At 48.5% G+C, this 24,863-nt stretch overlaps 1 protein-coding gene across 1 annotated transcript; it reads left to right on the forward strand.

Annotated features, from left to right (window-relative positions):
* The first annotated feature begins 726 nt into the window (after positions 1 to 726).
* LOC135809662 (uncharacterized) lies at positions 727 to 24,759 on the forward strand. The gene is made up of 11 exons (XM_065323070.1): positions 727 to 987; positions 3,107 to 3,155; positions 9,255 to 9,457; positions 10,238 to 10,499; positions 10,819 to 10,973; positions 12,254 to 13,103; positions 14,164 to 14,460; positions 16,623 to 16,670; positions 20,428 to 20,586; positions 21,467 to 21,573; positions 22,076 to 24,759. Exons 2-11 carry the CDS (start codon positions 3,119 to 3,121, stop codon positions 23,852 to 23,854), a joined length of 3,897 nt encoding a protein of 1,298 aa, XP_065179142.1. The 5' UTR covers positions 727 to 987; positions 3,107 to 3,118; the 3' UTR covers positions 23,855 to 24,759.
* Positions 24,760 to 24,863: the final 104 nt, after the last annotated feature.

The following is a 24,863-nucleotide window of genomic DNA, read 5'->3' on the forward strand; positions in this document are numbered from 1 at the left end:
GCCATAGTGACTCTCAGGTACTACATAGACTCAAACAATTTTGCTGGTTGAACCCCGGGTTTCATGTAGATCTACTCTTGGACCATACAAGTAAAGTAGTTAGTTACAGTCAAGGATACAATCATGTACCGAAATTCTGACTACTTTAGTACTTACTCGTAGACTCTACTTGTACGAAAATGTGTGCGCCTTGTCACCATGTACCAGGTCACCGGCTGCATGCCTAGCCTAGCCTGTGGAGTGTGGTTGTGCAACGCAGGGAGTCGTCAAATGACGACTCCCTGGTGCAACGCTACATTTATGTGCATGACTTTGTGCATAATAATGACCGAGTCGTACAACTCGTACTATTTCAGTATTTGCAATGCTTGGGTGCACCGCGCTAAAGTGCACTTTGCACCGCGATACCGATCGGGGCGCGGTCGACCCCAACCCCGGCCCACTGCACCGCGCGCTTACTCCAGACTAGGTTGCCATGGTTACTGTTCATCAAAGCTTGGCTTGATCTGAGTTGAGACTGGATCGCGCATCAGTGGCACCATGCATGCATGAATCTCAAGGCGCGCCGCGCGTTCCGCGATCCGCCCGGCGCCCGTGGTCCGTGTACTGCACTGGCCTCGGCATACGACAGACGTAGACCGTGACCGGTATTGAAGACTCGGATATCCGGTATCTACGAGTGTACACAGTGTATGCTGCACTGTTTCGTTTTGTGGGGAGAAGAAATGACCTGATGACCGATGAAGTGAAAGTTTTGGACTGGATGGTAATGGTCGCTTGAGTTTGTTTGTCATTGTAGATAAATGTAGGCTCTTCGAATGTAGGCTCTTCGAATGTAGGCTCTTCGAATTTCAAGTTGACTATCAGTTGCCGTTGCTCGAACCGTAGCTGTGTTGGTGATGCCATCCACCTGCGTGTGTGCAGAGCAGCTGTACCAATGTTACGCTGGCCAAATTGATGGTTTTCCAACACCGATGAACGCCCAGAGTAAGTTTAGAATGGGTCTGCTGCCCTTGGATGGCTGTCATGGATATGTCAATTGTTTCAGGAAGTACTCTATAGAATGTTGAGGTGTTTTCATGTGTCTCTATGCACGCACAACGAAAGCGGAGCACTTCTCTCAATGTAAAATGTTTGTGAAACTGAGAACTTGGGATTTAGAGTATTTTCAAGCTTATGTTTTGGTCTTTTGCCAAATTTGGACAATAACACTGCACTCGCATGGCATTGCAAGAAGGTTATTATGCATAGTGTTTGCGCATGAATAAAAGTATCATGCCTTTCCAGAGTGTACCCTCGCTCGTGTACTGGTTGGATCGATTTATTTGGGTTGGAGAGAGAGAGAGAGAGGTGTTTCACACACACACACACACACACACACACACACACACACACACACACACACACACACACACACACACACACACACACACACACACGCACACACACACACACACACACACATACACACACACACACACACACACACACACACACACACACATACATGTACATGTACATACATGACTGTACAGGCATGCACTCCCTTGCTGACACTGCATAGACACTGCATAGACACTGCATAGACACTGCATAGACACTGCATAGACACTGCATAGACACTGCATATTGCAGTGTGATATCAGCTGTATTATGCACAGTCTGCTGTGAACTGTAGCCGTGTGATGGTCCATGGTCTATGGTGCAAGAGAGTCTCTTACACATCACCAACGATAGCGCTATTCACAGCTCACAGCACCGTGACGTGAGCACTCAACCTGGCAGTAGTGCGCTGTGCATTGATTGCGCACGGACGTTGCGCTAGTCTACTGTAGCGGACATTCAAATCCGCTGAGAAGTCAAGCGGCCACGGGGTGCTGGCCTCGCCGCCACCAGCACTGCTGGTCCATGTTTACAGTGTGTACATGAACCACAGTGAACCACAGTGAACCACAGTGCATGTACAACTTCGCTAATAACGACTGCGGATATAACGACAATTCGCGGATAACGACAGAATTTCCATGCCCAGAGCAAAGTCACATCCAACTGTAATACATATAATGGGACTTCGGGTATAACGACACTTCGCGAATGAGGACACTTTTCTGCTGCCCCGCCGAGTGTCGTTATACGCGAAGTTTACTGTACACGCTAAAAGTAGTATAAAGGGCGCCTGCCCCGGTCATCCCATCAGATTTCAATCAGTCCACGACAGTATGTGCCTACTTCTGCATGTTTTCATGTTGGGTTCCTGTATGATTGGGCTAATTGTATTGCCTGGCAAGAAAGCTGCATTGCTCTGGTCTGCTTGAGAGTACTAGTAACTGAAACTGATACAAACCAACGCTGACACACATACCGTAGTAGAGGTCAGCGCATGCACAATCTCGATGTGCCGGAGATCCTGTCCACTTTTCTTCTGTGAGTGCTATAATGCTGCTCTCTGGCTCGTGAAAAGCATACGTCAGGCCCGGTGGAACCGGTCCTGTTAGTCAGGCCCTGGCCAGACCAGCCGTCTGACTACCAACTCGTGAGTTGGTCATATGCAACCACCAATTCCCCATATCATGCCCACTGTGTAAAGGGCTATATCATACCCACTGTGTAAAGGGCTACAGTGTGGCCGGAACAATCCAGAACTGCGTCCGCCAGTACGGTACTTGGATGTCCAAGGAGAATACCGAACCGCATGTTGGGAGATTTCACTGTGCGCGAACCACATAGCAAACCTTGTAGCATCTAAAAAGTTGCACATCCTTCTGCAAGTACCATCCCTACCAGCACCAGTAGCAGCGCCACAGCTTCACTCTAGTCTCTACTGCCTTAGTAGACTACACAGTGTTGCTCAATGAAATCCGATGAAGCAGACCAATGCCACGCTGGGCGATGTGCATCCCTAGGCCTGCCAGCACTGGGGTATAAATCGATGCATGGCGCAAACTTGACTCAATTCCATCGGATGTCATTGAACAGCGTTGCATACCCCCCCCCCCTCCCCCCACACACACACATGCTCAGACATGATGAACCAGCAAATCTACCTCAATGTGATGTGTATGTCATGATTGTCTGTGTGTGTGTGTTTTCTGTATGTTCCTTGAAGGTGGAGTTCGTGATGTTTTCACGTTTTTTCCCTAAAAAACATCGTGGAGGTGAGTTATATTGCACGGAGAAATGTAGTGTACAGTAGTGTAGTGTACAGTAGTGTAGTGTACAGTAGTGTAGTGTACAGTAGTGTAGTGTACAGTAGTGTAGTGTACAGTAATGTAGTGTACAGTAATGTAGTGTACAGTAGTGTAGTGTACAGTAGTGTAGTGTACAGTAGTGTAGTGTACAGTAGTGTAGTGTACAGTAGTGTAGTGTACAGTAATGTAGTGTACAGTAATGTAGTGTACAGTAGTGTAGTGTACAGTAGTGTAGTGTACAGTAGTGTAGTGTACAGTAGTGTAGTGTACAGTAGTGTAGTGTACAGTAATGTAGTGTACAGTAGTGTAGTGTACAGTAGTGTAGTGTACAGTAGTGTAGTGTACAGTAGTGTAGTGTACAGTAGTGTAGTGTACAGTAGTGTAGTGTACAGTAGTGTAGTGTACAGTAGTGTAGTGTACAGTAGTGTAGTGTACAGTAGTGTAGTGTACAGTAGTGTAGTGTACAGTAGTGTAGTGTACAGTAGTGTAGTGTACAGTAGTGTAGTGTACAGTAGTGTAGTGTACAGTAGTGTAGTGTACAGTAGTGTAGTGTACAGTAGTGTAGTGTACAGTAGTGTAGTGTACAGTAGTGTAGTGTACAGTAGTGTAGTGTACAGTAGTGTAGTGTACAGTAGTGTAGTGTACAGTAGTGTAGTGTACAGTAGTGTAGTGTACAGTAGAAAGTCCACGGCTTTTCCCTCAGCAAGGCTGGCTTTCGCGACGCCATCCATGTTCGCTATGGCTGGGTCCCCCCAATGCTGCCGTCCACCTGCGTCTGTGGTCAGGCATTCAGCACCGCGCATGCCCTGTCGTGCCCTATTGGAGGGTATCCGTCACTCCGGCATAACGAGCTGCGAGACATCACCGCCTCACTGCTTTCACGCGTCGCACATGACGTAAGTGTGGAGCCGTCTCTCCAGCCACTTTCCGGGGAACGGATGAGGTATCGTACTGCAATCAGCGAGGATGGCGCCCGCCTAGATGTTGCTGCCAGCGGGGTGTGGGGCGGCCGTTTCGAGAGGACATTCTTTGATGTCCGGGTATTTAACCCTTTTGTCCGATCGAACACCGCTCCCTCCCTCAACAGCACGTTCACTAAGCACGAGAAGGAGAAACGGCGACACTATGAAGAGCGTGTTAGGGAAGTAGAGAAGGCATCGTTCGTCCCCTTGGTGTTTTGTGCCTCCGGTGGTCAAGGCAAGGCTGCCTCTGCTTTCCTCAAGCGCATTGCATCAATGCTGGCTGAGAAGCGGAAGGAACCGTTCTCCATGGTGATGGCTCACCTTCGTTGCCGCCTAGGGTTTGCCCTCATCAGATCGGCGATTGCAAGCTTAAGAGGTCATCGATCCAGGCGAGCACCTTTGGATCAGCAGCTGGAGTGCCCCTCAGCTCTAGTGAATGCTGAGTGTCGTCTGGGTTAACCCTCACCTCTTGTTATATGGCTGTATTGTTTTCGCTATTAGTTAGTTTTCTTTGTTATGATTTCTTTTTTTCTTTTTCTTTTTTACCAGGCGGTGGCCATCCCCTGAATTCATAGGTGCCAAACATTCTTTTTTCTTTAGTTTTCTTTGTTAATATGATTTCTTTTTTTCTTTTTCTTTTTCTTTTTACCAGGCGTGGGCCATCCCCTGAATTCATAGGTGCCAGACATTCTCTTTTTTTCTTTCTTTTTTCTTTTTACCAGGCGTGGGCCATCCCCTGAATTCATAGGTGCCAAAAAAAAAAAAAAAAGTGTACAGTAGTGTAGTGTACAGTAGTGTAGTGTACAGTAATGTAGTGTACAGTAGTGTAGTGTACAGTAGTGTAGTGTACAGTAGTGTAGTGTACAGTAGTGTAGTGTACAGTAGTGTAGTGTACAGTAATGTAGTGTACAGTAGTGTAGTGTACAGTAGTGTAGTGTACAGTAGTGTAGTGTACAGTAGTGTAGTGTACAGTAGTGTAGTGTACAGTAGTGTAGTGTACAGTAGTGTAGTGTACAGTAGTGTAGTGTACAGTAGTGTAGTGTACAGTAGTGTAGTGTACAGTAGTGTAGTGTACAGTAGTGTAGTGTACAGTAGTGTAGTGTACAGTAGTGTAGTGTACAGTAGTGTAGTGTACAGTAGTGTAGTGTACAGTAGTGTAGTGTACAGTAGTGTAGTGTACAGTAGTGTAGTGTACAGTAGTGTAGTGTACAGTAGTGTAGTGTACAGTAGTGTAGTGTACAGTAGTGTAGTGTACAGTAGTGTAGTGTACAGTAGTGTAGTGTACAGTAGTGTAGTGTACAGTAGTGTAGTGTACAGTAGTGTAGTGTACAGTAGTGTAGTGTACAGTAGTGTAGTGTACAGTAGTGTAGTGTACAGTAGTGTAGTGTACAGTAGTGTAGTGTACAGTAGTGTAGTGTACAGTAGTGTAGTGTACAGTAGTGTAGTGTACAGTAATGTAGTGTACAGTAGTGTAGTGTACAGTAGTGTAGTGTACAGTAGTTTATACTGAGCTTGTATACAAACTCCCATCTCTCCCCACACAACACTCCAGACTTGTATTTTGCATATAACAGGTACTTCGATGACGAGAATATAAACTGGTATATAAACTGGTATATAAACTGGTATATAAACTGGTGTATAAACTGGTGTATAAACTGGTATATAAACTCCTTTTTTTTTAGGATTACACTAGTGACCTGCAGTCCGCCTTGATGGTTTTTCGACATGCACGACGGTCCCAACTTCAGGATCTCTTTCCCGTCAACGATGAAGAATACAACGTCGTCCTTTGTAACATGTGCCTTGTGCTGCACCTGACGTTCGAGGCTGTCCTTCTTTCGCTGTTTCAGCACTCCGTCTGTCAAGCGCAGCACTCGACATGTGCGGCTGAAGAGCCCCGCGTGCCGCTCCTCCTGCGTTTTTGCATGGACATAGAATGCAGATAGCAGGGCTAGGGGCGACGGAACTTCACTACTGATGGTTTTCCAATCGATGTTCTCCTTTCCGCGTCCCTCGCAGAGCGGACGGAACATGCGCAGCCATAATCCGTGGCACTGCCAGTGTTCTTAGAAACTGCTGCTTGAATAATGGCATCGTGATCCGTGGTCGTCCTCAGAAGAACTAAAGAAACGTTTGGGAGTCGATTCAACAGGCTCGTGCTGATTCATTTTACTCTTACTTTGGAAAGGAGACGAACTCTATCATAGTCTATGTCTCTAATGATAGTAATGTATCAATGAACAAACGGTTCTTTTACAAAGCCCGCGGTGAGATCTGCGCGCGGTAACGGTCACTAGCACTGTGAGGTTCAAACTAACTTACTTGGCGCATAGCTGTTACTTCCGATGTAACTAGTACTTCAGTACTGAAGTCACAAAGAGTGTGTGATGCACTGATGGTACTGCACTGCATGTACTGCACAGAGTCAGTGGTAGTCTTGTACTTGATCCGCACAGGTTGGTGAAAGGAAGACTCGTCGAGCCATGGTTGTGGGTTGGAATTCCAATCTCTACCCTTGTGGGGGAGAGGGGAGTTTGTATATCAGCTCAGTATAAGCATAATATTACCTACTCAGTTGATTATATGGGAAATATAAACCAATATACAAACCTCGGCTTCGCCTCGGTTTGTATACAGGTTTATATTTCCCATATAATCAACTGGTTAGGTTATATTATATACGTAGTGTACAGTAGTGTAGTGTACAGTAGTGTAGTGTACAGTAGTGTAGTGTACAGTAGTGTAGTGTACAGTAGTGTAGTGTACAGTAGTGTAGTGTACAGTAGTGTAGTGTACAGTAGTGTAGTGTACAGTAGTGTAGTGTACAGTAGTGTAGTGTACAGTAGTGTAGTGTACAGTAGTGTAGTGTACAGTAGTGTAGTGTACAGTAGTGTAGTGTACAGTAGTGTAGTGTACAGTAGTGTAGTGTACAGTAGTGTAGTGTACAGTAGTGTAGTGTACAGTACTTGCAGAATGAGGTACAGTGTACAGTCAGCTCCTGACTTAACCAACACCATTGTGTAGGAGAATTAGTTCTGTGTAGCTGAAAATGCACTCACAATGTACAAGCAACACATCCTGACAGACATGTGGCCCATGACTGCGCCTACCGTAAAGTACCGTTGATCCGCCCCCTCTCTAATTGCCGCCCCCTGTCGATTTTCTGCCTGTGAAGCAACTTCGGCGAATACAACGAAATACGATGTTGAACCGACGCATGCACTGCTGTACACACTACGTGCCAATCCAGGATGAAAATGTGGACAATCCAGCACATCGAGCCTGAACTTCCACGTTGTTGTACATCGTACTGCACTTGACAGCCTTGATCTAATTCCCGCCCCTGTTGAAAACCCAGCTGAGAAGCGACATGGCGTGGGGGCGGATCAACGGTACTTTACGGTAGTTCACATGCGGCCCTACAAGATATGGTTCTTTATAAATGAAAACTGTTCGTTACAAGGGGTCTATTTTTGTATGGTTTCAAACAGGGACATGGACAATAGTCAGTACTGGACAATAGTTATAAATGAAGTCGACCGTACATGTAATAGCTATGGTGATGCATGTAATGCAGGGCAATCCTGTGTGGGACCGTACTGCATGCACCCGATGAAGCATTCTTCCTGAGCTTCTTGGTATTGCTCCAACGTCGGCCATTGCTGGTTGACTCTGAAGGGGCGGAGCAGCGGTGTTGAGTTTCCAGTGAAAAAAGGTAGCCCAAGGTCAATTCTGACAGTTGGGACCGGCAGGAGGTGCTACAGACCTCCTGTTTCAATGAGCTCAACGTACCTTTCACCGGCAGTGAGCTCCCCACTCAAGAACAAAGTGCTGCTAGCTGGTCTGCAGTACTGTCGGTCGCCGAAGAACTGGGGGTGGGGGTCAGACTCCTAGCCTAGACCGACAGTACTGTAATGCTAAATGTGACCCTAGTACACTCAGGTCAGGCACGTAGCTTGTGCATAGTCAGCGTAGTCCCGGTCCGGTCACCACACCAGCAGATAGCCGTCACAGGTACTACATAGTCGAAATAGGCAAAATGGCAGCTGCGAGGTTGCCGGTGGTGCATGGTCACCACACCACGGATGTTCGAGCGCCGCCCCTGCCGGTGTTTGCACCGTATGACCTTGGCTTACAATATAGGTGCACTTGGCCGTTGCCCTCTACCCTTGTGCACAGTAGCACTGTAGCACAGTAGCATGCATTGCCATTGCCATTGCCTGCTTTGCTTCTGATCAGGGAGTACTGTATTTTCCAGAGTGTAAGCCACACTGGAGTATTTTATTTATTTATTTATTACAGCATCTCATAGCACAGTGAGAACACCGGCCAATGCAAAGAGAGAGGGTGTTAGCCAACCACGGCAAGGAAGGGAGAAGGGGAGGAGAAGAAAAAGGAACCGGCATGGATAAGCAGTGATTGCAACAAAATGAGAAAGTATTAGCCACATCGGAGTATAGGCCGCACTCCCCCCCCCCCTTTTTTTTGCCACGAAATACAGACATCTATCCTATTTAAATTCGGATACTGAGCCAGTAATAAAATGTAAAAAAAGAAGAAACACATGAGAACGAGTTATCGCTGAATGTCTCAGTAGCCTGTCAGTTTTGTGCCCTGTTATCGCACTTTCTGACCGTTTATCATCTTGTTACAGTCGTGGATAGTTGCTGCATAACTCGTTCTCATGTGTTTCTTCTCTTTTTTACATCTACTGTAAAAGCCATATATATAATGAAGTGCTAACTCTAACGAGGTAACAAGGAGAAATCTGTCGTTAAAATAGAAATTGTTATACAGAAATCGATACATATACTGTCCTATTGAGCGTAGAGAATGCGTGAGAATCGTTACCTTTCGTACACGTTAACCAGTCAATTTTGGGAAATCGTTATATATGCGCCTCGTTAGAATAATGGCTTTTACCGTATCCTATTAATCACCGTTAATTTGATCATTGGAGTATAAGCCGCACCCCCCCCCCCCCTTTTTGGGTAAAATTTGAGTGTTCAAAGTGTGGCTTATACTCCGGAAAAAGCAGGGAGTAGTAAACTACTGGTATTTTACTACTCACTGCTTCTGATTCTCTTCTGATCCCCTCCAGTCGAGCACATAGCACTGTACAACTTTGAGAAGAGCCGTCCCGATGAGCTGACCCTTGAAATCGGTAACCTGGTCTACGTAGTGGAGTCGGACGGCCTGGGATGGATGCGTGGCACGACAAGCGGCCATACCGGCTGGTTTCCAGCGTCCTACGTTCAAGACTTCAAGACAGCGACCAGCAATGCTGACCTGGATTTCTCCGAGGTCAGTTATGACAGTGCACACGTCACTATTGTTTCCATGGCCGTGCATATCCTGTGACTCCTGTGCTTCCCATGATCAAGAGTAGTGGTGTGCACGGGTAGTCGGGTACCCGTGCTACCCGTGAGGACCTCAGGTAGTCGGGTACCGAATAGTACCCGAAAACCCGAGGTCGCAGATGACATCATGTACAGTGCACGTGTACAAATAATTCACGCATGTCTACCCAATGCGCAAGGGAAGGGGCCGGTGTGCATTGTGGTCTTACCATGGAAACATTACCCGATCGGGTACCCGTGGTACCCGTGGAAAAGTACCCGGACCCGATACCCGAAGAAAATGCTACCCGACTCAGCCCTAATCAAGAGTACGTAAAACCAAGAGTGCGAAGCTCGAATGGCCGCACATCTGCACCATGCAATCTGCACCAAATACATGTATGCTGTAGTCTAGGAGTTTGGCCGTGCCACACACCCATGGAGAAAAGTCACAAACTGCACACTCTGTGTTTCATGTACTCTTGCTGCTGGTGATGATCATGTATCCGTTTGTCCTGCAGTGTATGTCGTGATACTCATGCTCTTTGTCTCTCTGTCTCTGTCTGTCTCTCTGTCTCTGCCTCTCTCTGTCTGTCTGTCTCTTTCTCCCTCTCTCTCTCTCCCTCCCTCCCTCCCTCCCTCTCCCTCTCTCTCCCTTTCCCTCTCTCTCTCTCTCCTCCCTCTCTCTCTCTCTCTCTCTCTCTCTCTCTCTCTTTACCTTCTTGTTTTATGTTTTTATGGTTAGGACTTCGATTCAGATGAGTCGGATGAGACCTCGGGTACGAATGATGACGATGAGGAGGAGGCCGGCGAAACCAGTAGTGCTTGCACTAATGCTACCGAGGATCAAAGTGACTCGGAAATCAGCGAGGACATGTATTCAGAGATACCAGCATTGCTCCGCAAGACACGTAGCCAGGGCGTAGAAAAGCGGGAGAAGTCTCCGACGGAAGAAGACGGCGATGATGGTGACGAAGAAGATGATGACAATGAGGAGAGCGGAATTGGTAAGGTTTCCGCCTCGATCTACAATGTAGTATTTCTGTTGAAGCCAATATCAGTGCTAGACTTCTTTTCCAATGAGGCTTGTATTCCAATGAGGCTTGTACTGTATTCAAACCAGCCACGTCCGTTTATGTCAACACTAAAACCAGGCGTATGTGCCGACGAGCCATCTTGAAAAGCAAGTTTGTATTCAAAACTGGTTTCCATGCAAGACGAGCTTTTATACAAGACATTATGGCAGACATTATGGCTCTTAAAATCAACATTAAGGATATGTGAACTCATGGAAATGCAATTTGTTTCACTGTACCTCCGATACAGAGTGCCGTGCGCTCTTCACCTACGAGGCGCAAAAAGAGTCTGAGCTCTCTTTGAAGGAAGGCTGGACTGTGTGGGTAGTGGAGGCCCCCGAAACCGGCTGGTGGCGTGGCTTCATCGACGACGAAGTCGGCTGGTTTCCGTCAACCTACGTGGAGGTGAGAACAGAACAGTTTTTGTAAAAGAGTGTTTCTTGTGTCCTGTTCAAACTACTACTACACTCAGACTATACCGTTGATCCGCCCCCGCTCTAATTCCCGCCCCCGCTCTAATTCCTGCCCCCGCTCTAATTCCCGCCCCCTGTTGAATTTCTGCCTGTGAAGCGAAGTCGTATACTGTACAACGAAATACGATGTTGAACCGATGCATGCACTGCTGTGCACAATACGTGCGAGTGCAGGATGAAGATGTGCACAATCCAGCATTCCAGGTGTGATATTCTGCTTTGTTGTACGTCGCACTACACTTGAACGACTTGATCTAATTCCCGCCCCCTGCCGAAAAGCCGGCTGGGAAGCGACACGGCGTGGGGGGGGGGGGATCAACGGTACTTTACGGTATGTCTGATATCCGGACCTCCACGTTACAGCCACCTCGGTCTACCGGGCACCCTGTGGGGGAGTTTGAGGGGAAATATTTCTACTGATTTGCTAGTTTGAGGGGAAATATTACTACTCGTTTGCCTATACATACCCGTATTATCTGTAATATAAACACGGTCCTTTATTTTTCAATGTACCTCCGCCCCGTGCTATTAATGGAGACGTTCCTTTATTGGAGACTGTTCCATTATTATTTCAACCTCATTTCAGAGGCATGTTGCCATGCCAAATTCATGTCAGACACACACACATTTCAGGGTTTTTTCGCCGGTACAGATAATGAATTTACACAGTGTGCTTATAATGGAGACTGAGCACTTTATTTTTTGAATGCCGCCCCAAGGTGTTCTATTATTGGAGACGTGCTATTATTGGAGACTGTGCTTATATTAGAGATAATACGGTATGTATTTGTGGAAAGAGGGACGATATGCTAGATCAGATCTCTGGCCCTTCCGCGTCAAAACATGATTCAGAGTTTTGGACATTTCCAAGTTATGGGCACCAGCTGGTCCCTGACTGGCTGGATAAGAGAGATATAAGTGCATGTGCAATGTTCTGCTTTCCAGTGGCTTGCCATTCTGGAACTCATCAATGCAATCCGATCGCACGAGCGCGAGTTGCGCTACGCACCATCAGGACACCCCAGTGTCCGCAGGTCTAGGGCTGCACAGCGCCCGGCGTGGCATTCACTCGATTGATCGGATTTCATTGAGCAGCACCGTGATCTGTGGTAATACATGTTAACTATCAATTGGATACGCTTCTAATTTGTCCTTAATTTTGTCTGTCTTTGCATATGTTTTCTTGCTTGACGTGTTTATGTGTATACACAGCCGGTCATTCAGCATGAAGATGATACGTGTGAAAGCGGCATGACGGTACCTGCTGCCGTCTCCGCTTGTACGGTGATCAACAAGCATGTTAGTGAGATCACCGTCTTCACGGAAGAAATGGAAGCTGAAGAGAACACGACCGCCGTGTTGGGCAAGAACTCGGTGGAGAGCGTTGCCTACTTGGATATCAGCGAGGTGAACAAAGTGGCTGCCGGCTCAGCGTTGGCACCCCACGCTCACTGCTCGCCTTCCCAGTCGCATCACGACTCCATCGTCGCCGACTCTGGCGAAGATGTGTATGGCAACCTTGAGAGCGACACCGACGATCGCTTGAGCGTCACTTCCGGCGAGCAGTATGGCCAGCTTGGAGAAAACCAGTCCATGGCGCATGCCATACTGAAGCAAGTGCTAGGAGAATCACTACCCAAGGAGCTGAAGAGTGATACCGCCGGTCGTCTTTCCAATACCGAGGACAATGAGCCCGTCGAGTACTTGGACGTCAGTTCCCTAAACTGCTCCGCCGTGCCGAGAGCGGGCAAACCGCCTCCCAGAACGCCCATGGCTTCGAGCATCGTTAGTAGCACCGTCTCTAGCGACAATGATAATGACGATATGTACATGGACGTCAGCTGCCAGCGGCCAACACTAGACTACGCCCCAGACAGCGGAGCAAGCGAGCAGGCTGAGTATCTAGACGTGTGCGCACTGGACCGCGCTGAGATCCTGCAGCAACGCCGCGCATCCACGATGACATCGCTGTCCACGTCGTCGCTGTCTAGTATGATTGAGTCGCTACCGAACCAGCCGCACAGTTGCAGTACGGCTGATCCAGACACGAATAGTGCGCCAGGTATGTATCGTAATGTATTGTAAAAGCAGACATTTTCGAGGGTGTACTATTTTCGATACTGTAGAACGGGTAATTTTAGCGACGTAAAAACCCTAGCGAATTTAGCGATCGACTCATTTTCGCTAAAGTTTCAAGTCGCTAATCCGTTGAGACATTAGCAGTGCACTGGTGATCCGTGAGTAAAATCGCTGCTAATCGCAAAAGTAAAACGTCGCTAACCGGTTGACAATGGGAAAACGCTAAAAATAATAGTCGCTAAAATTACCCGTTCTACAGTATTGTCGATGTTCCGATTCCATCACTGTATTTATATAATTATGTGTATGGCCAGCCGCATTCGTACCACTTCAGGGTGTCAAGGGCCATGCAAGTTGAGGACGAGAAGTGTGCACTTTTGGGTCGGATTTCAGTTGGCACGACTGTACATAGAACATAGACACACAGTAGAGGACGGTCGGTCCGGGGGCCCACTGCGTGACCCAGTCTTCTCCAGTCCGCCGCGAAGAGGGCACACTGCGGCATGCAGAAGCCATCCATTCTAGACTCTAGTAAATGGCAATTACGCACATATACACACACACACGCACATACACACATTCACACACACACACACACACACACACACACACACACAGCTTTTGTGATATTTAGTCGATGTGTTTCCCCGGTGTAGATTCACACCGTGATAAGATATCGATATGTTCTATGCAGTTCTGAACGAGCAGGGGGGGATCCCTATACCTCCCACAACGACTTGTGTACTGTGTTCATTTTTAAGAAAACCCCTGTTCGCCATGTCACAGCTCAGATACTGTCTGGTTTTGATGATTGCAATCTCACCAGTGACCCTAGACGAATGCAGAATGGCTAGCAATTCAGAACAGATGCTGACATCCACTTTATTGGGTGGGGAGGAGGGGGAATTTTTCATTTATTCGCGGGGAAGAGAGTTTTTGTTTTCGGGGTTCTTCACTTTGGTGTAACGTTAGTTCTCATTTCGCAGCTGTGGTGGATTTCCTGATTTGTTCTGTATTTTGCTGCGTGTTGTGTTTGCGCGAAGGTGAGAGGAAACTGTCTGGTACTAAGAACCCCAAGGAGAAATCCAAGGACAAGGAGAGAGCGCGGCGTGAGGCAAGAGAGGAGAAGGAGAAAGAACGCCTGCGACGGGAAGCCGAGGTGAAAGAAGACCGAGAACGTGTGAAAGCGAAAAAGGAGGAGAAGATAAAGGAAGCCAAAGAGAAAGAACGTGTGCGTAAGGAAGATCGAAAACGCAAGAAAGATGAGAAAAAGACGAGTGACGGCGCCATGCAATTCTTTAAGAAGGGCACTCGCCGCATAGTCAACGAGTCAGTGTTAGGTAAGCGCGCGCGTATGTGTGTGTGTGTGTGTGTGTGTGTGTGTGTGTGTGTGTGTGTGTGTGTGTGTGTGTGTGTGTGTCCCATATGGTGCAGTGGTATGTGCAGTCGATTTCCAATCGAGAGGTTGCGGGTTCAATTCCCGACGATTATGGTCGCACACGTCTTTCTTCTGTTTCTCGGTCTCTTCCTGACTTTTCTTTCATTCTCCTGGGTGGTTACCAACAGCCAGTGTATGCCGGAGTATGTGGTGTGGTGTGTGTGTAGAAAAAAAAGAAAAAAGAAAAAATGGAAAAATGAAAAATAGGGATTCACTGGCCAGAAAAAGTCACTTCAATCAGCTGTGTGGTGGATACCAGGCTAAAAATAGTGGCGATCAATTCATCAGCCTTGCAAGCTGTTGAATGGTGTTATCCCAGCACAAGTTGCTATGTCTAACATAGCTGTTCGCTATCATCGCTTCCGCGATGGGCAGGTCTGAGGTGTGTGTGTGTGTGTGTGTGTGTGTGTGTGTGTGTGTGTGTGTGTGTGTGTGTGTGTGTGTGTGTGTGTGTGTGTGTGTGTGTGTGTGTGTGTGTGTGTGTGTGTGTGTGTGTGTGTGTGTGTGTGTGTGTGTGTGTGTGTGTGTGTGTGTGTGTGTGTGTGTGTGTGTGTGTGTGTGTGTGTGTGTGTGTGTGTGTGTGTGTGTGTGTGTGTGTGTGTGTGTGTGTGTGTGTGTGTGTGTGTGTGTGTGTGTGTGTGTGTGTGTGTGTGTGTGTGTGTGTGTGTGTGTGTGTGTGTGTGTGTGTGTGTGTGTGTGTGTGTGTGTGTGTGTGTGTGTGTGTGTGTGTGTGTGTGTGTGTGTGTGTGTGTGTGTGTGTGTGTGTGTGTGTGTGTGTGTGTGTGTGTGTGTGTGTGTGTGTGTGTGTGTGTGTGTGTGTGTGTGTGTGTGTGTGTGTGTGTGTGTGTGTGTGTGTGTGTGTGTGTGTGTGTGTGTGTGTGTGTGTGTGTGTGTGTGTGTGTGTGTGTGTGTGTGTGTGTGTGTGTGTGTGTGTGTGTGTGTGTGTGTGTGTGTGTGTGTGTGTGTGTGTGTGTGTGTGTGTGTGTGTGTGTGTGTGTGTGTGTGTGTGTGTGTGTGTGTGTGTGTGTGTGTGTGTGTGTGTGTGTGTGTGTGTGTGTGTGTGTGTGTGTGTGTGTGTGTGTGTGTGTGTGTGTGTGTGTGTGTGTGTGTGTGTGTGTGTGTGTGTGTGTGTGTGTGTGTGTGTGTGTGTGTGTGTGTGTGTGTGTGTGTGTGTGTGTGTGTGTGTGTGTGTGTGTGTGTGTGTGTACTGGGAAGGGCCAAGAGTACATGCAGTGACTACTAGTATGTCGTTGGAAGCCTGCTGTATGGGTGTCTGTGCGGAGACAGGGTGTGCTTAACTGTAGAGTGAAACCTGTCCAGGGCGACCGCTCTAGTCTAGGGACCCTAGAAATGTGGGCCCCTTGTGCAGGTGGTCTCCTTATCCAGGGTCATTTGACTGGAAATAGCATCCCTTGGTCCTGGTCATAGTGGTCTTTTTGGACAGGTGGTCGCCATATCAGAGTGGTTGCCATATCAGAGTGGTTGCCAAACCAGAGTGGTTGCCAAACCAGAGTGGTTGCCATATCAGAGTGGTTGCCTTGGCAGGTTTCACTGCACTTATCATTGCTTGAGAACGGTTTTATTCACAACACCAATTGGGCCAATCGCGTGAAACCATGAAGTAAGAGTCAAGGCAAAAAGACAACCCAAATTCGGAAATAAATTGCTGAGAGAGTGTGAGAGACAGAGAGAAAGAGAGAGAGAGAGAGAGAGAGAGAGAGAGAGAGAGACAGAGAGAGAGAGAGAGAGAGAGAGAGAGAGAGAGAGAGAGAGAGAGAGAGAGAGAGAGAGAGAGAAAGAGAGAGATACCAGCAAGGCAACCAAACACGCTTTTTCTTTGTCACGGAATTCACTGCGTACGACTTTGTTCTAAGGGAAGTCGACTGTATCAACTGGTCATGGGCTTAGTAGGAATGTTTTATTTTGCCGCCAGTTCCACTGTTTTTGCTGCTGTGCAGCGCATGAAGTACTGGGACACACACATGTGAGGTGCAGCGCAATACAATTATTATACTAAGCAGTCGGCGTGATTTTTGTGGTTTGTTTTCCGGTTTTCACATGTAGGTACGGTGAGCAATCACAGTGCAGTGCCGGATCTTGGTGACATCGGAGGTAAGGACACGCACACACACACACACACACACACTGTACTGTACTGTACTGTATTGACGGCTACCCTAACGGTTTACGCCGCCCTCCACCCAAGCATGGGTATGATGAGGGGCAGTGGAAACAAAAACAAAAAAACAGCAAGCAGAGAGAGATAGCAGGAGAAAGACAGCGATAGTAGTATATCTGGTGTGCGACGTATAGAAAAGAGAGATGACAAGAGATACGCACAAAAAGGAAACAATAATTATTTGAACCAGTATTATTGCAGTTCCGAAATAATCAACCAGGTGATGGAGGGTGAGCACCCGAAGTCCCACCTGGACTCCACTGGAAGAACATTCCACGCAGGGATATCAGCGATAGGCCAAGCGTTGAAAAACAGCCATGAGGACACATCGTCTAGAAGTCCACCGCACTCGAACTGAAATTGCAGGATCAAACAATTTCCCACTCGTCGTCAGGCAGCGTAACTCTTCTCCCTGCATCACCATCCATCTCCAGCAACCGTCTCCACTCACAGCTCATGCCTCTGCCACCACTGTGCTCCGAGCTTCGCAGTTTGAAACCATTCGGGGGTCAGCTACACCACCGCGAATGGAGAGACGAGGACGACAACACACACACACACACACACACACACACACACACACACACACACACACACACACCTTGACCTTGACCTTGATCTTGCCCATTGCGTACGCAATGATAGCGAATGTCGGAAAGTTCAAGTGAGGACACGAGCGCAGAACTTGGCATGTCACACACACACACACACACACACACACACACACACACACACGCACTACTACTACTACTACTACTACTACTACTACTACTACTACTACTACTACTACTACTACTACTACTACTACTACTACTACTACTACTACTACTACTACAGTCAGACCTCGCTTATCCCGTCCTCTTTTATCCGGATCCCTCACCATCCGGAAGAAAATCGTTTGTTACCGATTTACAGCATATGGCATGCATACATACAGAATGTGTTTTCGATTATCCGGTTCCCTCGCCTATCCGGATTTTTGTGGAAAACGGATGTGTGCGGTTAAGCAAGGTCTGACTGTACTGCTATTGACAGCTGCCAGAATTGGCCACGCCGCTCCCAGATGGGAGGTACTGTCAGAGAGGTTAGGGGGAGGAAGGCAATGCTCCAAATGGCGATCCAGATCTTGCCGCCTCCGGAACCGTCGGTTGTGGCAAACTTGGCAGTGAAACTTGAATTGCTGGCGTTCAGCCATAGTAGGGCGCTTTGGACAGGTTCCACAACGGTGACGCTTGAGACCCGCAGCCGATTTAAACCAACGCTGACAGGTTGTGCAAGTTACACCCGGAACAACAAGAGGGGCAGGGGCCGGCGGCTGGTCGTCATCGCCTACCCGACACTTATGCACCGCAAAGCCTCCTCTGCTACGTAGCCATCGGTTGCATGTTGGACACTGTACTGACCCAGGCTGCTCCGATACCGGGAGCTGACGGATTGTTGAACACTTGTGCCGGGCCATGTCGGAACTACGGCGGAACAGACGGTTGCAGGTTGGGCACTCAATGCTCTTCGGGGCAGGTTCCTTGTCCTCACCTGCTGCTGTCACCACTCTCCACGATCGCTTGCCAACTCAAACCAGTTACGCACTCCAGCCACGGATAAGTCCGTGTGGATGGTGTCCTTCCAGCGACGACGAGGTCCACAGAATGGCCAAGACTGAGGGAGACAGGCAAACAGCAACTGCTTTGGTACTCTGGTGTCATCAAGATGAGCCAGGTGCCCAAGCCACTCCAACCGTCTCTGCTGCACCATGCGTGATAATGGTGTGGGATCACCCCACTGTGCTCGCAGTTCCTGTGAGGAGATGCGCTGTTCCCACTGTCGGCCGCGCGATACGCCAAGGATGGAGCGAATGTTGGCATGGTGAAACCGGTCCATTCTATCTAAATCTGCCTTCAACGGCATCCAGCATTCTGAACCATACAGAACCGTTGACAGGACGCAAACGACATACAGGTGGCGCCTGGTAGGGAGGTTAAGGCTCCGGTCATGTAGGATGTGCCGAAGACCACCAAAGACACACACACACACACACACACACACACATGTACACGCACACGCACGCACACACTGTTGAAACATTGCAAACATTATGCGAGCAATGTGTCGGACCGCGCTGAATCATGGGGTCGAAGAGGCCCTTTCCCGATGTTCTGATGTCAGTGATGATGACCGAGTGATACTGATGTCCAGCCATAGATCCAGAGCCAGCAGCCACATCTACTACCACTGTGCCAGACCAGTGTGAAGGTGGACTGGCTGCTGTGTCTCCTGGTAGCACGTGTAGCGGGAAAGATCAGATTGCCGATCTAACACCCAGTTGCACGCTGGGTTCAGGCTATCCAGGGGTTGGCGAGTGCAGGCTTTGAGCCATGGCGACTGCACGTCAGTCAGCATCATTATGTTTACTTTATTATTCACTGGGTATATAGTGTCAAGAGTCCATAACCGCAAGAGTGTGCAACTGGGGTCTGGCTGCTGTAGGCCCACTGCGCGGCGGAATTCCAACATAACGTCATGCCGCTGAGGCACAGAGGACAAAACTCCGCATTCCGCGGTGCTTGGAATCAGGGAGTAGTACGAGGGCAACGAACGTGTACGTCATTTTTGACATAATGAATTCCGCCGCGCGTATCCCCATGTACAGAGTTGCACACTCTTGGGGTTATGGACTCTTGATAGTATGGAAAAGAGTAACTCCCGTCGAATAAATACCACTAGTCCCTTGATGTTGGTCATAACTCCTAAAGAGGTTTGACTGTAACACATCACGGGCAGCTCAGTCTTGGCTCATTTGAACAACATGGCAGAATCACTACACTCTCCTCTCGCTCAGTCTTGGCTCATTTGAACAACATGGCAGAATCACTACACTCTCCTCTCGCTCAGTCTTGGCTCATTTGAACAACATGGCAGAATCACTACACTCTCCTCTGAGCCACTCTATCCACAATACTCGTACTTGTACACCATTCAAGGATGGAATACACGTGTCCCCAAGATCACTCCAAGACATGCCAAGCTGGGACCGAACGCAGACCGAATGCAACAGTGTCAGAAAATCTGCTCCAGTGGCACGGTCAGTCTCTTGCCACTATGTTGAAGAGAGTGAGCATGCTCACTGCAATCTTGAAGAGAGTGAGCATGCTCACTGCAATCCAGCTGCAGCATAACACGTCCAACTCAAATTTCAGCCGCGTTCTGCATTCGTGTTTCGAAATTTTGTCTCCATAGGCTCCTAGACTCCCCACATATTGCTCGCGCATTGTACCATTGTATTCTTGCTATAAAACAGAGAGGTTCCAGGCTGTCCAAGAGAGTGCTCAATACCGAGTGGTAGAGCTGGTTCACAATAGGAGGACAGAGAAAGTGTTCCAATACTGATCCAGATTTCTCATTACTGTTTTCTGATGATCGCTTAGTGTGTGAAACTCGGAGTAAAAACACTTTCTCTGTCCTCCTATTGTTTTATTCTTGCTATATCTGTACACTGTCACTCGGTGTTGCTAATTCAGGCTTGAGATTACTGTAGGAATTTGACTAATTTTTGCAGCTACGCAGCTACTCAAAATGGCTCACCAGCCGCCCCGAAGTGCTTTCCAAACTGTTCTCTCTCTCTCTCTCTCTCTCTCTCTCTCTCTCTCTCTCTCTCTCTCGCTGTTTCTGTGCTTCTCTTCATTCTGTGTGTAGATCGGGAGGAGGGGATGCGTGCCCGCACGCGCTCTCAGCCAGTCAATCCTCAATCTCTTCTTGATAGGTCACCGCGGACCATCAAAACGAAATTCTTGTGGAAGTTTACCAAACGAACGGAAAGCGAAATGGACGCATCAGTCGATGGTGACAGCAGAAGTAAGCACAGTGGTGGGAGGTTTTTGTTTTTGATTTTACTCCAGACAGCAATTTCTTTCTTTCTTGCCGTGGTTAGCCATCGCCCCTCTCTTTCTCGCACTTTGTGTGCCAATGGCACGTATTCACTGAAGGCGCACGTGACTAGCGCTGCGGGGAAACAAGTAGGTTTTCTCATTTGTGTACATAGTAAATTCGCAATTTACTCTTGACTTGTTGAGCCGTCTCGAACGTTGTATTCCGCAAATTCCACTTCGTTGGGTCACTACTATTGTATACCTTGAAGACCAGTAGTCTATATCGAAAGAAACTCACAAGTTCCAGCGATTAGAGAAACTTCTTTTCCACGCATTTGAATGCATTTGTATGCGGGATCGAACAAGTGTCCCCCCCCCCCCCCCCCCCCAGCGTGGCTCACGTGCGCCCATACCATGTATGCAGCGTGGGCGTCCGCCATTTTAGATGAATACGTGCCATTGGTCATGGACCACGAAGTGAGTATAATAAATAAAATAATATACTCTGCCGCAGGCTCCTCTTTGCGGGTTGAGCCCTTAGCCACGGCGACTCTGCTCTGGACTATTGCTCACTATGCTATTATTGTGTTAGTGGAGGGGCGTTTGCGACTTCCCCTAAACTTGCTGATGGTGTGATAACAGTTGCTGCATTCCATTCTCCATGTATGAGCTTGTTTGGACTGAATTCTTTTTAGAAGGGTTGTGATCGTGCTTTAGACAGTTCTAATCAGAGGGTTTTGTAGACCAATTCCCACTCAGCAACTCAGTCGTCGGTGGGAATGCTGATCAACAGATTGTCTTTGATCCCGTCCGATTTGAGTGTTGACGAAACTGTTTGCATTGCGTGTGATGGCTGCCGCTTGTAGGGCTTGAACGGAGTGCACTTGCCGGGCCTGAACGGGGTGCATTGTCTGTAGGCAGTCAGCGGGATGCAGTCTCTTCGAGTTTAAGGAATATTTCTCATCATGACAAGGTAAGGGGATATGTCTCCACTGCACGCACTCTCACGTCTTCTCGCACTATTCAGCCAAGAAAATTGACACGGGGGGGGGGGGGATCTTAGGATTGAGTGTGAGCTGTGTGAATTTCAATGTCACTAGCCTGAGCCTATATGTCAGTCACGGAGCTGCACAACTCCCCAGGTGCAAGCCTACCAGTGTAAACATTGCATGCATTTTATTTTTGGATACGTTGCCTGAAGTAGGAAAAAAGCTGGAGTTGAAATCCTGAATCCACATGCTGCAATTCGCTAAGCAATATGCATGTCATGTTTTGCAAATATGGTCACGAACGAATTTCATATTTGGTCTAATCAGGCTTGGTGGTGGCCTGGCACTAGCGAAACTTCCTCAGCTGGTTGGGTTTCTACACGCAATTGTATAGCCGGTGGTAGCGCGGATATGTGAACTTTGCGAGTGACTGTATAGATGTATAGACGTGTGACATTTTCTTATGTTGATCTGATCTTGTTTCAGAACCGCATCGTTCTCTCATCTGGAGGAACAATTCGACGCAAGAACTTTTCAAAGGAAAGCCGGAAGAAGATGGAGCGCCAGTTGAGTGAAAGCATTGTACGCGTGAAGAAAGTCAGTAGCAAGGCCTCCATACCGATTATACCGTGCGAGCCTCCTCCGCCACCTCCAAAGAATCGTGTCCAGGGACATCATAATCATCAGCGTGCTGAAGACAAGGCTGTGGAGCTGTACGAGACAAACAGTGAGATTCGCTCCAAGGTCCTGAACGCTGCCGCTAAGAACAAGGACATGAAAGCGCCGCCGGTGGTCCCGGAAAGAGTGGTCCGCGGCAATCGGCCTCCTGGTGGCGGCGATGGCAGCGGTGGCGGTGGCCTGAAGAAGCGCACCAACAACTCAAGTAGCTTCATGTCCAACGTGACAGTCAAGCGACAAGCCCGCACTCCAGAGTCAAAGTCGGATGCCGCCGGCAAGAAGAAAACGCAGCGGTCCGAACACAAGTCTTTCTTTGCTAAATTCAAGGGAGCGTCCGTCGAGGTTGTTACGCCGCGCCCTGTCATTTCTGATCCTCACCTCCTGGCGACAACCAATACGTTCACTCGTCTAGCTACCATGCCAAAACGTGCTATCGCGGATCGCCAGCGAAGCTGCTCGTTTTCAGCGCCGATTAACATGAACGTTGTTTCTAAGGCGCGTTTCCGCTCGTCCTCTCTGACTACCGACCAGATAGAAGCAAATAAAATATTTGATCGTGATCGTTCGACGCGTCCTCCCTCGCAGCTCTCTGTCACTTCGGAGGATCCTGTTCAGCGCTCTTCTTCGTTCAACAGCGGTATGCGACCAAAGTTACCGTTGCCAATGCGTCCGCGTGGCTCTTCGTCTTCTAGTGGCCCTGTGTTGCCAGCAAGGCAGCCACCGCCGTTGCCAGGCGGTAGTCCTGTCAGTGTTGGTTCGCTGACTACTGGCAAGAGGGGAGTGCAGAGTCTGAGGATGCGATCCGTGTCAATGGACTGTCCCACACACTCACCTCCTACACCGGAATCGGCATCGGGTAGCAGCAGTGTGTCGTCCGGTAGTGCAGCGTTTTTAAACGAACACAGACAAGCAGCGCCTCTACCATTGGAGTCGGTCTCTAACGCTATGTCCCCACTTTCGGAAAAGTCCGCGCCAAACTCTGCCTGCAGCTCTGACGCGCGTCCGGGATCACAAGAGACAGGTGATGTGCCAGCGGAATCACTAGCAGATGGTGGTGTAGCCGTGGCGTCGGCAATAACAGCGGAAGTACGGACGGCCATCATACCACCTAGTGCTGCTGCGAGTGCCAGGAACAGCTGCGAAGATGTCTCTTGTCAGTCTATGCCTGCAGCGCATGTGACTCCTGGATTACCGCAATCATCGGCGAGTGGGCCCAACTCGAATGCCTACAACGATGACCTGAGTGATAGTTCGATGCCGTCGTCTCCGCCTGCCTCCACCATGTCACCAACGGCGCGTAGGAAACGCAAGTTGTCGTCGCGGGTGCGGGCAGCGTCAGAGCGGTTCGAGTCGACTCACTCGGAATCCGAGCGCTCTCAGTCGTCGCATTCGCTGACCATCACTCGCCACAGCTCGATGTCCACGGGCATCAAGCAGTCACCGGCCGCGAGTCCCTTGAGCGACGTTCAGCGCGCTGCATCCTTCTCCAAACCTACTACAGGCGTCACTACTACTAAAGAAGTCAAGAAGCTGCATGGTAATACGTCTAAACTAATCCAAAACTTTCAGAGCCTCTCGGGCACCTAGAAAGCACCAGCAGGTAAAGGCTACTTGTGTAGAGATTACTGCACGATGATGCAGGTCATGTCACGTGTCCGCCTAGCTCCCAATTTTGAGTTCAACTTTTTTTTTAAATTCCACTGTTTCAACCATGTACATGTAGTATGTGTCATCTGTCTGATTTATAAACAATCCATCGACTTACCTTCAATAACTTAATTTCCACGCAGCCCATTGTAATGTCTATGTGTTTAGGTGTGTTTGTACATAACAATTGTATCCGCTATCAGCTATAGCTGATCCAGCCAACGCATGCGCTACATGCATACCAGGTGTGTACTCGCTTACACGTTGGCATTCTTACGCCAATGGTTTCCCTTGCCCTCTGCTCTTTTTTGTGCCGTTGAAACAGCTTCGTTTGTTCCATCAGTTTTCTAGCGATCTAGCGCCGAAGCAAATACTCTCTGTGCTTTCCGCTACGATGCGCAGTCGTCTTGTTCTGCTGCTATCTGTCTTCTTCTTCACGTTGGCGCTCTCACTTCCTGTCGCAGACACTTGTACGCCGCGTCCTCTTAATGCCCCCGTCCCTGTCCAGCACGCTCTTTATCTACACGCCGCTTGCAGCGAGTGCAGCACCTCTCTATTTGGTTTTTTTCTTTTCGCCAGGGTACCGGAGTACCACTCGCGCCCAACTAAGACAGTGTACATTTATTTCCCCTTAGTCTTATTCTAAACTTCTACACAAATCTCTTGCAAGCGTCAAGTTTCACTGGTGTATAAGTATGGTGAGTGACCTTTGCCTGGTACTCCCTGTTGGGCTCCGGTTCAGATACTTGTAAATAACTTTTCTTTCTCTCCTCTCCTCTAGATTTTCTTTTCTTCATCTTGTTCATGTTGAAGGAGTTCAGCAATTTGCTCGGAGTAATATTTGACCTCTCCTGGTGCTGGTGTGCGGTACTGTGCTGCAACTTCTCAAACCAGTCAACCCTGCGACTGATAATTGCGGAGCTGCATGCCTGTACGATTGATAAGTGTG

This window comes from Sycon ciliatum, chromosome 1 (genome assembly GCF_964019385.1).
Source record: "Sycon ciliatum chromosome 1, ocSycCili1.1, whole genome shotgun sequence".
Classification (NCBI taxonomy): domain Eukaryota; kingdom Metazoa; phylum Porifera; class Calcarea; order Leucosolenida; family Sycettidae; genus Sycon; species Sycon ciliatum.